The 13,794-nt window shown below is 53.1% G+C and overlaps 1 protein-coding gene across 1 annotated transcript in view; it reads left to right on the plus strand.

Annotated features, from left to right (window-relative positions):
• The first annotated feature begins 7,436 nt into the window (after positions 1 to 7,436).
• THUMPD3 (THUMP domain containing 3) overlaps positions 7,437 to 13,794 on the plus strand; it is a 15,751-nt gene continuing 9,393 nt past the window's right edge. Inside the window, exon 1 of the mRNA XM_039734255.1 lies at positions 7,437 to 7,544. Within this exon, the coding sequence (XP_039590189.1) occupies positions 7,437 to 7,544 (108 nt within the window). The remainder of the gene's footprint in view (positions 7,545 to 13,794) is intronic.

Below are 13,794 nucleotides of genomic sequence, written 5' to 3' on the forward strand. Positions count from 1 at the left end.
GCACGGCCCGGCGCGGCCCCTCACGGCTCGGCTCGGCCCGGCCCCGCCCGGCGCGGGATGCGTCGCTGTCCCCGCGTGTCCCCGTCCCGGAGCGGCCCCTCCGCAGCCCGGGGCTCGGCACCGTCCGGGCGCCGCTGGCACAGCGCGGTGCGCTGGAGCAGATTTGTCACTTCTTGTTAAACCTGAGGAAAAAGGGGAAAGTGTTCGTTGCAGCAGAAGCAAGCCCAGAGGTTAAGGCGCTGGGTCAGGGGTCCCGGCTGAGCGCTCGGGACATCCCAGGGCAGGCGGCGCGGGACCCCGCGCATCCCGCAGCCGCTGAGTGGGTCCTCTGTCCGCCCCGGCTCCCTCCCATCGCTGCTCCGCACAATGGGGTCTTTTGTGGGCGTCTTGTGAGGAGTGAATTCAGGGAGATTTGATGATTCACAGCTACTCTGCCAACTTTAAAAAATAACCCCAGCCCATTACACAAATAATTTACCTAGTGCAAGCAGGCGGCACAGAGGGGCATTCTGCATCTCAGTGGCTGTGGAAAGGCCCGGGGAGGAGGGAGAAAGAGCGAGCCCTTCCAGGAAAGCACAGACAGAGCAGAACCTGAGGCACGGGCTCAGGGCTCAGCACTGTTACTCCAACTCCAGGGGGACCAAGGCACTCAGAGTCTCAGGGACAGCAAAAATTGTGCTAGACCCCCGCTGGGCACAGGGACCACAGGGAGGGCACTAGACAGTGGCTGTGAGCGTGGGTCAGTGTTTTGTGGCAGGGCAGGAGCACACACAGAGCATATACCAGTCCCTAGGGCGAGTTGCTGCATCCCCTGCCAGGAGTCTGGGCAGGGGCTGGGCTGGGACCTGTGTGTGACTGCCCTAAGCTGTACTGGGACCAGGCTGGACAGGAAACACCGAGGAGAGTCAACAGGTATCAAAGAATGATCCTCCAGGAACATCGGGTCTTCTGGAGAGGGTGCCACTGGCGTGTGCAATGATTGCTGTACACCAGTGGAGTGTCATCTCCCAAAGCAAGGAAAAGCCAATTTACACAATGACCAGAAGAGCCCAGGGATGATGATGTTGTGTTCCTTCACAGCCAAGAACACCCTGGAGGGATCTTACAGTTCCGAGCTTGCTCTCCACAAAGAAAAAACAAACCAAACTAAGCAAGGAAAGAGAAGCACAGGCCATTGGATAAAGGATTCATCCTAGCAGCAGTCACTTCTCCTTGCAACACCCACAGGGATTCAGAGAGCAAGGACCAGCATTCCTGATAACCACCTGTGCCATAAGACAGATTTTGATTTCCTTGCCAAATTGGTTCAAACCTGCAAGGCCAGCTCTGTGGTCAAAGCTGAGTGTCTGAGAGTGTTAAGCACCTTTTCTTTTTCTAGTAGTGGAAGAAAAATCCCAGTCATGAAATGATCCAGCAGTGCCAGGGGTTTCTGCTACTCAGATATCATAAAGAATAAAGAAGCAGCGATGGCTGAAGAAAAATAATCCAATCATGAATTAATGATCTTTAACAAATATCAATGTCTAAGATACTTTGTGGAATTTCTACTTGAAACAGCTTCTTAAAAGGAAGGATTACATTGTAATTCACTTTGTGACACTCTCGACCCAGAATTTTTTAATGAAGAATGGGATGGGATGGGATTTAATCATAATAAACACTTCAAGCTTGAGGTATAGAGAAACCAACAGTAGCTATGGCAACGTGGTCACTCCAGTAAGGCTAATGCAGATTATTTCCAGGGCAGTAGCCTTGTGTGTGCTCAGGAAGCAGAGGTAATGTTGGCTTAAAGCAATTCCTAAATTAAGGAAATTTTTTTAAGCAGAAGCTGTCTTGCACTCTTTGTTTCCAGCTTCAAACTGTAACTCACAATGTGCTGAGCCTCAGCAGAGCATGACCTGCTGCTTCCAGAGACACTCAGGTATGCCACCACGAGCTGGGCAGACCCTCTGCTCATGGATTCACAGGCTGGTTTGGGTTGGAAGGGACCTTGAGGCTCATCTCATCCCACCCCCCTGCCATGGGAGGGACACCTGCAGTAGACCAGGCTGCTCCAAGCACTGCCCAGTCTTGGATACTTTCAGAGATGGAATGTCACCATAGCCACTCTCACACTGGTGAAGCTTTGCCAGAGAAGGCTGCAGCCAGCCAGAGGCCACAGATGACATGGACACCAAGCTATTTGATGAACCCCTTCACAACCTTACACAGGTGCCAGAGCTGCAGCACTGCTGCCAGGAGCTCATCCCAGAGTAAGGCAGCTCGTGCCAGGACCCCAACTCTCCCTTGGTCTGTCTGCCTTCCTGAGGTCTCTGAAAGGCAGAATCCTTTCTGCCATTCCTTGGGCTGAAGAAGCTGGGGAAGGGGGATGGCTTTGGCCATTGATATGTGGCTAAACCCTCTGGGAAGTCAAGGGAAGTTGCTGTAAATCCCTCCTTGGTGATGGGAACTATTCCAGCCCAGGCTCGAGGGTCCCAAGGAGGGCTCTGCCTCAGGCTCATGAGGCCTGAGTGCACCAGCCAGACTGGGAGAGACTGCCCACGCAGGAAAGCACTCCGCTGCAGCAGGGTCAGCTGGGGAATGGAATCCACATGAGCCAGGGCAGCAGAAGCCAGCCCTGCTGGCTGTCCCCGCTGTGGGAATGGCATGGCTCTGGCACAGCACGCTGGGGAAAGGCTTCCATACACACCTTTGCCCATGTAAGAGTAGAGCTGGGGACACGTAACACAGCAGCTGTTGGTGCTGCACATCACCTTTGTTTTTTGAACCTTACATCTTATTTCCTGCCAGCAAAGTGCTGTTACCTTGTCATATTAACAGAAAACTACTTATCACTCTGTTCCCTTTTTTATCTCTGTAGTGGAGTGCAGTTGTAGCTTGGCACTGACAGAGCTTCGTCAATGGGTCCTGCCTTTGCACCCAAAATAACTGCAGCCAAAGATTTCTGTATGTGGAAATGCATGTTGTTTTTCAAGTAAAGCATCCCAGAAGTTTGCTTTTGATTTTTATTTTATTCAGGTCACCAACAGCTCAGTTGTAAGTAGCAAGGTATCTTCCAAAAATACATGTGTAGTATCCTTGAGGCCATGAATATTCAGAGAAGAAAAAGGGTGTTCTAAAATACACACCCACCTTGATCCCAGCCTTTTCCACTGCTGCCATCTTAAGCCCTTGTGGTACCAGTAGAATTCAGCTTTACACTGGTCAATAATTCAAGTCCCTGTAAGAAATGGGAATACTTATATGTGACTAGATGCATGAAGAATTACGATAAACAACCTGGCAAGGCAACAGCATTTCTCCCCAGTAGCTCTAATTCTCCTGTGAAGGGCGTTGGAGCCACCAGCCACTGAGAACCTGCTGTAAGTGCACGAGGCCGTGGCCGCGGTGCTTATCAGCGGTGAAAGGGCTCTTGCGAGCAGCTTCCTGCCAGAGATCTGCAGCCTGCGTTTCCTCAGGGAGATTGCCCAGGCTCTGTGGTCAGCGCTGCGCTTTCGCTTCCCCGCTGCAAGCAGCAGCTCCAGCTGTGCCCGGCAGCCGCTGCTGCAGGGATGGGCACCAGCAGCCACGCCGGGCTCCTCAGGGAGCACATGCCCTGCACAACCTGCCCTTTGCCTGTTGACATCCAAGGTGTGTGTCTGAAACCCCAGGGCTGGTTAAGCCTTGCCATGGGGTGGCTTGCAGCCCTTGCCCTGTACTGCATGTGCCCCCAAAGAGGTGCTTTTGCACAGCTCTCCAGGAAAAGCAGCAGGAGCTGTTTATTCTGCTGGGCCGTTTCCACAGCTTTGATCTTGTGCTAAACCCATGGTGGCCCAGACCCCTCTTGGGCCCATCCCTCCTGTGCACACCGTGCTGAAGCCAAAGCTGCCAGAACCAGATTGTTAATTATACTCCCACTGATTCAGAGGAAAGCTAAATATGTAATAATTTATGTCCATCAGTCAACCCCCCTTTCTCCATTATTATTGTTCCTCTCTGCCTCCACTTTCTTCCATTTTCCCCCATGCTCTCCCTCCCCAGGGGTGAGGATACCCCACCCTGTGCTCCTGGGAGCTGCAGCTCCACCACCCAGCATGGTCCCAGCATCTCCTCTTCCACCATGCGGGCAGAATTCTCCCCAGGGTTGGGTACAAACCTCTGCTATTTGGTGCAGTTGGGTTTGCAGTTTGGTTACGACCTGACCCATGCTTTGCTCCCGTAGGATGGTGCTGCTCCCCCTGGTTACATGCCCCCAGGAGTTCATCCCAGTGCCAGAAGCAGTCATGTTTTGTGTCATCTCCTTGGTGCAGTTGGGTTTGCAGTTTGGTTACGACCTGACCCATGCTTTGCTCCCGTAGGATGGTGCTGCTCCCCCTGGCTACACGCTCCCAGGAGTTCATCCCAGTGCCAGAAGCATGTTTTGTGTCAAATCAGATGACTCCTCTGGCCTTTCTGCCCCTCATCCCCGTTCCCTGCAGCACTGAGCTCGCTCAGCCCTGTCTAGAGCAGCACCTGGCACACACAGGTGACAGTCACACCCAAAGTGACAGAGCTCCAGGGCCGTCCCCACGCAGGAGCTCTGCAGCTCCGTGGCCAGGGGCTGGGGCTCTGGAGGTGGCAGGTCCTGGCAGGCAGCAGGTCCTTGTCAGGCTCTGCTCCACCAGACCCAGGGCTCTGCATGTGCAGACGTGACCCCGGACACGCAGCTCCGTGGCTCCTCAGGTCTGCCCACAAGGAACAAAGCTGTGGGGAGGCAGAACTGAAATGCAGCAGTGCTTTAAAACCGATTTTAACATTTCCAGATCCAGACGACCTCTGTTGCAGTTACTCACATTTTACATTTCTGGTCTGCGCCACCGGCAGACGTTGAACTTTGCCAAAACAGTACTTGCCAAAAAGTGTTTGCTTCTTTTTAAAGAATATCAAGGCTTTGGGGATTTTGGTACAGAATATGATTTGTGGGTAAAATACGTGATGTTCACATGCAAAAGAAATAAGGCCAAGAAATCCAGTGTTTATAATGACCCACTGGATTTAAATAAATTGATTTAATTGGTTTCTGAGGGGAAGGAGGAAAGAGCAACACAGGAATTCTTGTCACACGATTTCCATCTGAAATCTAACACAATTAGTGCAGCAGGATTCAGTTACCAAAGGCAAAAAAAGAAGGGAAATCAGGAGTCAATTGAGTTGCTGCAAAATTTAATATCTTGCTGTCATCTTTGTTCTTGGTAGAGAGTTGCTGTAGCAACAGACCAAAAAAAGAACTTGCACAAGAGGAGGAGCTTGCTGCTCTTTTAACAACATCTCTTTACCCTCCCTGAATTACTGTTCACAGCCAATGGATCGCTTCCTGAGGTATCAATGACTATGGACACAAGGCCAGAGCCTGCAGGTGTTACACCTGTCACACACAGTGGTGTTCTCAGCTCCTCTCTGCAGGTCACATGGTGGCAACTCTTTTCTGCAGAACTGAGCCCATTCTTGTCACATGCAAGATACATCTACTCCTTGATCCATTTCCATCACTGGGAACTCTGCACCCTGCAGATCAGCACTGCGTGGGACTGTGCAGCTATAAATAAGAGACAGCTTTCCCCACCACTGCCTTTCTGGACGAGGCCAACAGCACAGCAGCTCAGGAAGGACAGGCCGTGGGGCAGCAGAAGGCAGCACTGCAGGGTAACGATGCCAGCAGCTCAGGTGTGCCCTGAGGGCTGCGTGCAGCTGGTCATGCTGCAGCAAAGGAAGCTCCAGTGCCGGTGGTGGCTGGGCTGCCAGTGTTTGCCAATAGTTGGGTCCCTGCTGTTTGTTGTTCCCAATTAATTTAGTCACACATGATCTCCAACTCTCCATCTGCAGTGTGAAACCCACTAGCGGCAATTTTAGGCATTTTGGGATGCAGAGCTCCTAAGTGCAGGAGCTCTCCCCATGGAAGGGCCCCTTCACAGCCCAGCAGGACCAGCAAGCCTGGCCACCATGGCCCCACATCCCTGCACCAAACAGGGCCCTGTGCATCCCAGCACGTCCACCTGAGCTGGTGCTTGACTGGATTCGCCAGCAGGGCACAGGACAGAGGGTGAGCCCCCGTTCCTGCCTGTACCCACAGGACCCAGCGTTTCCAGCAGCTCCCCGAGCCCTCGGCAGCAGCCAGGGGCAGCAGGGGCAGGCGGGTGGGCATGGGCCCACTGGACAGAAACGGCTCATCTGGGACACCAAGGTCTTGCCCACATCCCCATTTCCACGTCTGTAAGTGGAGTTAGCATCCCTGCTTCCTTCTGGGGGTACTTTCATGGCTGCTGGCAAAAAGGAGCATCCCCTTGCGTGCAGACTGGATGGCCCTGCACTCTTGCCTGGGTGAAGGGGCACCACCAAGCTGCTGCAGAGATTCAGCCTAGCTTGATTTCTTTTAAGCTTCACTCTGTAGCTCCTCTCTCCAGCATCTCAGGGAGCCCTCACCGCAGCACGTGGGCACCAGGGCACTCTGTGCCCACCAAGGCCAGCCCCGGTGCCACCACGGTGTCCCCAGGGCTGCAGCGAGGGCACTGCTTGCAGGTGACCTGCTGGAGCAGCGGCTGCAGCCCTCCTTGCAGCCTGTGTGCGTTTTTGCTCCAATTACTCGGTCTGTTGTACTGGAGGACAGCGATCCAGTACCTGCAGCTGGAGCCGGGGCAGGGGCCGAGGGGCCCACCCCGCTCCTTTGTTCGGTGCCAGCAGCCCCTGCGCTGCCGGGGGCTCCAGCGGGACAGGGACAGCAGAAAGGGAAAGCCTGGGAAACTGAGCTCGCACTGTGCGCTCGCACAAAGCGCTATTGTTCCGAGGCTCAGAGATGCAGTTTAGTAGGGCAGGCTGTCCTCCCCAGCAGCCCCGGGCGGCACACAGGCCCAGGGGAAGCTGCATGTGGGGCCTCTGTCTGAACTGACAGCGATTGATGGGGGGAAAGGGGCCAAATGGAAAACACAGCTTTGAGGGAGAATTCAGCTCTCTCATTAGAGCTGAATGCAGCCGGCCAAAGGGGCCTTTTCCTGGAGAAGCCCCGGGCCCCAGGCACATTCACAACTTCATTGCAAATTCCAGCATGAAAGTGTTATTTCCTGAAAGAGTGGAAAGTTTTGGGGTGTTTCTAAGTGCCCCTTCACACCAGCACAGCTCGGCACACAGACCCAGTGACCTGGCCTGTGCTCAGCAGCAGCAGCGAGACACGGGGGTGGATTTTGGTACCTCAGGTCTCAGGCACTATCAGCAGCCCCCCCGGAGGGATTTGTTAGCTTTTCTCAGGAACTCGGGCTAGACACCCATCACTGTCCATCCCATGGATTACTCACCACTGGGCACACACAAGAAAACACAGGCAGTTCCACATACAAGTTGCAAATCTTCTGCACCATCAGTGCCAGCTCTGGCCTGGACCTGGGGGCACAGCCCTGCAGGGAGCACCTGAAGCCAGGGGATCTGCGATGGAGATGCACCTTCCCTGGAGAAGGAAGGCTGTTTACTGGAGCAGCATCCGTCGAACCTTCCCAGAAGAGCTGAAGCAGCACAAGCACTTTGCTGACAGGAGCTGTGTCAGCACATCCGGACCTGGCCGAGCCCTCCTGGATCTGCAGAGGGCTTGGAACACATCGGCAGCAGGGAGGTGCCCCATGGCCAAGGCAGGCTGCCACCCCCTGGGAGGGTCCAGGCCCTGCTCAGCTGTAGGACGGGGAAGCTGCTGCAGCTCTCAGGGAGCCCTGAGCCTTCACTCGCTGCAGTCGGGCTCAGCCAGGGCTGCCCTGCAGGGAGTGAGGTCTGACAGCACCGGGATCGTCCCCTCCAATCAGCCCCACGGGCACAAACAGCTGCTGGGGCAGGCAGGGAGGGTGTACTGAACCACCACAGCATCTCAGCCTGGCTGTGCCTGCAGGACACAAAGAGACTCCCAGAGTGGGGACAGAAATCCACTTTTATGCCATGTTTTTAAAGCTGTTTTCTTCCCTCCATGACCAGCATCACTGTGCTTTGGGTTTGAGAGTTTGTGTGCACAGTGAATCTAATTTGATTTTTATCCTTTTTGTCTCCCTCTATTTTGCACACTACATTAGGCTTTTGTTCCAAGGCAGTTAAAGCAGATTTGCTGTGTGCTTTGAGCTGCCTTGCAGCGCTGGCAGAGCCTCAGAGCACAGAGGAGTGTCACGTAACAGATATGCTATCGATAACGGGGCGGCTCGCACAACACAGAGGCCCTGAAAACCAGAATCCTCAACAACAACAGTAAAACCAGCTGTGAGCAGGTCCCTCCAGCTGGAGAGCTGTACCCTGCAATGACAGCACTGTGCTCGCTGGAGCTGCAGCCACTGGGGGGAATTGTCAGGGAGGCTCCAAGAGCTTCAACAGAAACAGCAACCCTGCTATTGTTCAGCTGCACCCTGATGTTTGATTTCTCCTTCCCCACTTTCTAAGCTCGTGCTGTGTTGACTGTGCTGCTCTCACAGACCTGTGAAATGTGGAGGTGGCAGAGCAGCAGCTGTTGGAAGGCACAGTGGGTCTGCCCAGCAGAGCTGTGCATCCAGCCTCTGCTGCTGGGCTGGGCCAGCTCCTCCTGTGGTGCCACTCAGTGAGCTGCGTGTGAATCCTTCCCTTTAGACAGGAGCAGGAATGTTCTAAGTATAGCCACGACTGCTTTCCAGAAAAGACAGAAGACAAGGCAGGGACCTTGGCTCCCTGCAGCACTGACCCTTTCTCCTGCAGCACTGACCCTGGCCCCTTGCAGCACTGACCCTTTCCCCCTGCAGCACTGACCCCTTCTCCTGCAGCACTGACCCTTTCTCCTGCAGCACTGACCCTGGCTCCCTGCAGCACTGACCCTTTCTCCTGCAGCAGGACTCCAGAGGCTCTGCAGGGACTCCAGAGGCTCCGTGGCACTGCTGTGCAGCTCTGCAGAGCTGAGATACCTGCCAGCTCTCACAGCTTCTCTCCAGCAAGGACATGGCCCTCTGCTGTGGGGCTCCTGCTCCAAAGCCCTGCCCTGCAGGAATGCAGCTGGATCCAGCAGCTCCCAGATCTGAGGGGCAGAGCAAAACACATGTGTAAAGCAGGAACTGAGCTGCTCTGTGCCAGCTGTCCGCGTGCCCAGAATTGGTGCAAAACACTGTCAGATCTCACTGGCAACCTCAGCTGTAATACAAACAGCACAGCCTGCTTGCTCCCAGGGACTCACAGCCAGTACTTGTGTGAGAGGCAACATGTTGTGGGGGATTTTAATTTGAAATAAAGGCTGGAGTGACCTTTCATTTCAGGTTTTAATTAAGCTCCCCTGCCTCAAAGCTGCAGAGAAAAATCCTGAAAAATACAGTCCAAGAGCATGGTAAAGTCTCAAATGTCAAAGGCGAGCAAAATCCTGAGTTGCTGTTGTTTTAATCGTAAATTTGTTCGTCCAAAGGACACAGCTTCCCCGATGCTCACAGTCTGACGTTCTGTAGGATGCATCAAATGCCAGACAAGTCGTAGATACGAGCCCGCATTTCATCTTCTCTCAAGATGCGGATTTACCTGCAGTCAGGATATTATTTTTCCATCCTTTCACTCCCTCCACTCAAAAGAGCTACTTGCAGAGCTCCTATCAGTCTCTGGCTGAAGGTCTAGACCCCCATTCTTTATGAACTAGTCCCAAACCTGCTGTTCCCAGGCAGCACGGCCTGGGCTCATGGGATCTCAGCATGCTCATCTCAGGTTTGCTCACCTGCTTCTCTTTCTGTCTGCACTATGGCTAGTTTCTCCCCAGGCAGACGTGCAGAGAGCCCAGAAATATTTACAGAAAAAGGCGGATGGTGGTGTCCAGCACCGAGAGCCCGTTCCTTTCTGCTGGGCTGAGGGAAGCAGTGCTGGAAGCTGCAGTCCTGCCCAAGCACCATACGGGCAGTTACTGCCTCTTGTTTCTGTAGCCTTGGCCTCCCTCCCGTGTCCTCTTGCACTGCTCTAGGTTCTTCCAAGAGCTGTTTCATTGCCAGTGTTTGAGATCTAGGCCTTGGCGTGCTCTTAGGAGGAGGAAATTGAGCTGACACCAGCAGCAGAGCCTGCTGCAGCCTCACGGGGAAGCTGCTGCATGCACAGGAGCTGGGCCAGAGCACAGGGAGCCCCATTTCCTGAGCAAACCACCCACAAGGTCACAGTTTCATAATCAACTTGAGCAAGACCATGGGGGAGCAGTATGAAACACTCCTGCAAATGCTTCAAAACTGCGACAAAAACTCATTACCAACACTGCAAGATCTTTGTTTTGACATATTTCACACTAAACTGAATCCCACTAATCCACAAATGGGTTGCTGTGTGAGTGTGGTTCAGGTTGGTACAGAGGATGAGTTGTTGCCTCTTCCCTCAGCTGTCACTTCTTATCCAAAACAGCTCCAGTTCACAGCTCATCCAGGTCAAAAAAGAAGAGCCGGGTCAGCAGAGAAAGTGACTGACCCCTCCACGCTCCCCTAAGACATGAAACACTGGGAAATCGCCGGGTAAGGAAAACCAAGAATTTGGGACAACTGGCACCTCCCTACTGCTCACTTCCACCTACTGATTTACCCCACAAAATCAGGCACAACTATTGAACGGATTAAATCCTGTCATCCCCATGCAGCAGCCACACACCACGTGCTGCTGGTCCCCTGAGGCTGTGTATCACAGCCCTTACACACAGCTCACCTGACACATCAGAAGCAGAGCTGGATGCCGAGGCCCACCACAGCAGCAATGACTGCACAGAGGGGATGGGTTCAGAGCTGTGGAGGGAGTCCCATACCCTCCACCCCAAAATCTTACCGGCAGGAATTTGGGTGAGTGACCCATGTCAGTGCTAAAGTTGGATTCATTCCAACAAAGGGTTGTCTTCTCCCACTGTGAAATGAGTTCGAAGATCATCACATTTCAGAATTCCAAAATTACAAGCACTGATTCTCTGGCTTCACTGTTTGGCAGCTCAGTCAAATCCCTGTCCCTGCTGACGGGATTCCCTCCAGCCCAGAGTGAGGCACGCTGGAGGGGCAGCTCTAGAGAGCAGGACACCCTAGCCAGAGGATTGGCATCCACAGCCCAGGAGGCTGAGGAGCCTCAAACTATTGCCATGTATTTCATACAAGCCACATTTGATGATAATGTCTGCAGTCATGTAGTCATGGATATAGAACAAACAAATCACTAAATTGCAGAAAAACAGTGAGAAAATTTAAACCTGGAGTTTGTTCTGGACTCTGCTCTCTGCAGAGTTGCACAACATTCCCAGTTTCACATTAAAATATCTCTGTGATTTAATGCCAAAGAGCTGGGTTTCCAGTGCAGCCTGGATTCCCCATGGCTGACTTCACAGATTGAGTTAAACACTGTCTAACTTGGAAGGCATCTCCCCTCAGCCTCTGAAAAACCCAGTGCTGCAGAATCTGTTGAGGAATCAGTCAGGTATCTGTTCAGACAGAACACTCATCACAGCACAGTCATACCCAGAAATTCACATGTGAACCAGAACGTGCAGGGGTTGTCTCTGGCCCGGAAGAGCGTGTAATTCATGAAGAATTAGTACAGATCAGGGGTGCTTCTCAGGACCCTGCCGGGGACTGCGGCTTTGGCATGGAAACTTAATTCTCAAATCTGAGTTTTCATCTTACTGACATCATCCTTTTCAAATGATTTAGGATGAAGGGGTAGCAGCGAGCAGACGTGTTACCCAGGATTACTCCTTTGTCCAGCAGAGGAGGGGCTGTCCACTCGCAGCAGTGTGAAGCACACACAATTCTCTGTGAGTCCCCATGTGAGCTGTGCAAGCCCTGGGGCAGGAGGGAGACGCTGGGCTGGGCAGGGCAGGAAATGCAGTGCTTGCACATTGTTGCTTCTCACCTTGATGCTCCCTTTGCTGCACTTCAGGAGAAGGACCTGCAAGCAGGCAGAGAGGGTACAGCCAGATCCTGCACTGCGCTGCTGGAGCTGGTTTGTGTGTTTGTGCGTGTCACACAGCCTCACACGAGACACCTGAGATTCAGTCACATCCTTTAGGGAAAGCCCCTTGCAGGGTGTCTCCCCTGCAGCTTCCTGTCCACTCCCCCACTGCCTCGCAGGCGCTCTCAGCAGCTCTCCTGCTTTGAAATCCCAAGCACAGGCACAGGTTTGTGCAGAATGGGCTTTCAGGAGGCAATCAAACTGTTTGTTTCACGTGGTAAAAGACAGTGTAGGTTTCCCACTTAAAAGCATGTTTAAAACAGAAATAGACTAGTACATCAGACTTTTTAAAATAAAACCCAAACCCTCAGGCTCCCCAAAAATGTCTTTTTAAGTGCGTATGTGCCAGTTTTCTTTCAATATTCCCAACAGAAGGATTTCCATTCAGTAACATAATTTAAATCTTCTCTGCAGGACGTATTTGAAGAAATAAGCTGACAATTCAGCTGAGCTGTCCACCACCATATCCAGCTGCAATGCCCATACAGGTTACATGCAGGCCAAAAAATTCCCAACAGAGTCATTGGCACAAAGGTCACTCCAGTTTCTGCCAAGCTCCTGCCGTTTAAGGAGCTGGGATTTCCCAGGAAATCCAGCAGAGCTCTGCGCTGTAGAAGCTGCTGTGCAGGACAGGGTGATGTTCATGCCCTCAGATGCCACTGAGGTCAATTTAAGCACTGCAAAATTCTGCTTTTCCTCCCAGAGCACTGACCAACGATCAGCTGGGAATAACGCACGAGCCAGGAACACAGGCCTGAGCAGCAGCCCTTGTGTGCAGGCAATCTGACAGGTGCTGCTTCTCCCGGCTCAGAAGGAAAGAGGGTACAGCACTTGTGTGCCCCTGCTTCCAGGGAAAAGAACCTGAAACGGATTTCCTCTCAGCTCAAAATACCAGCAACAGCAGCAGCGCCGAGCAGTTAATGCATCCTCTGAATGTGTGGTTTAACACCACAGATGCTGAGCCAACAGCAAGAGGAGTGACAGATCCTCAAGTCCCCAGAGCAGGGTCACACAGAGGTTAACAGAGGTAAATTAACTGAACTCTTTTGATATTGCAATACGCTACACATCTTGTACATTCCATTCTAGAGAATAATTAAATTGACTTTATAAGAGGGGCAGTTTTTTGGGTGTGGAGGAGAGACTTTATAATTCCATTAGCCTCTGTTCTGGCCCCTAAGTGATACTTGGCAAGTCTGTTAGTATGCAAAAGCCTCAATTTGCTCACTAATAAATTAGCTGTTAGGAAAACAAAGCTTCAGATCAAAGGCATTAGTAAAACACAGCTGCAGACTCTGAAGATGCTCAGCAGTGCCCGTGGTAACTTCCCAAGGCTGTATATTTTTAGCATCAGTGGCATTTTGGACTCGGTAGGAGCTAATCAGGTGTAACAGGAAAATACACCAATGCGCATTGCAGGGTCACAATGAGATTATATACTCCGGAGTTGTGTTTCCAGATCTGTTAAAAATGACTGTAGGGCTTATTAGTTTTCCATTCTTTAAAGCTCATGCTAGCTCCATCAGCACTGTGAGCAATCTCACTCTCCTGGCTGTGCCGACACCCGGTACCGGCGGGGCCGCTCGGACCTGTGACAGACACCCGGTACCAGGCGGTGCCCATGGACCGACACCCGGTGCCGGCGGGCCGCACGGACAGACACGCGGTCCCCGTGGACAGACCGACACCCGGTGCCGGCGGGCCGCACGGACAGACACCCGGTGCCGGCCACGGACAGACGCACGGACGGCCGCACGGACAGACGCGCGGTGCCCGCGGAGCCGCGGCGCCGCCTCCCGCCCGTGCCCGTGCCCAGCAGCGAGCGCAGAGCCGCGGGGCGGTGCCGCGGGCGCG

This window comes from Passer montanus, unplaced genomic scaffold (genome assembly GCF_014805655.1).
Source record: "Passer montanus isolate IOZ18808 unplaced genomic scaffold, ASM1480565v1 scaffold9, whole genome shotgun sequence".
Classification (NCBI taxonomy): Eukaryota; Metazoa; Chordata; class Aves; order Passeriformes; family Passeridae; genus Passer; species Passer montanus.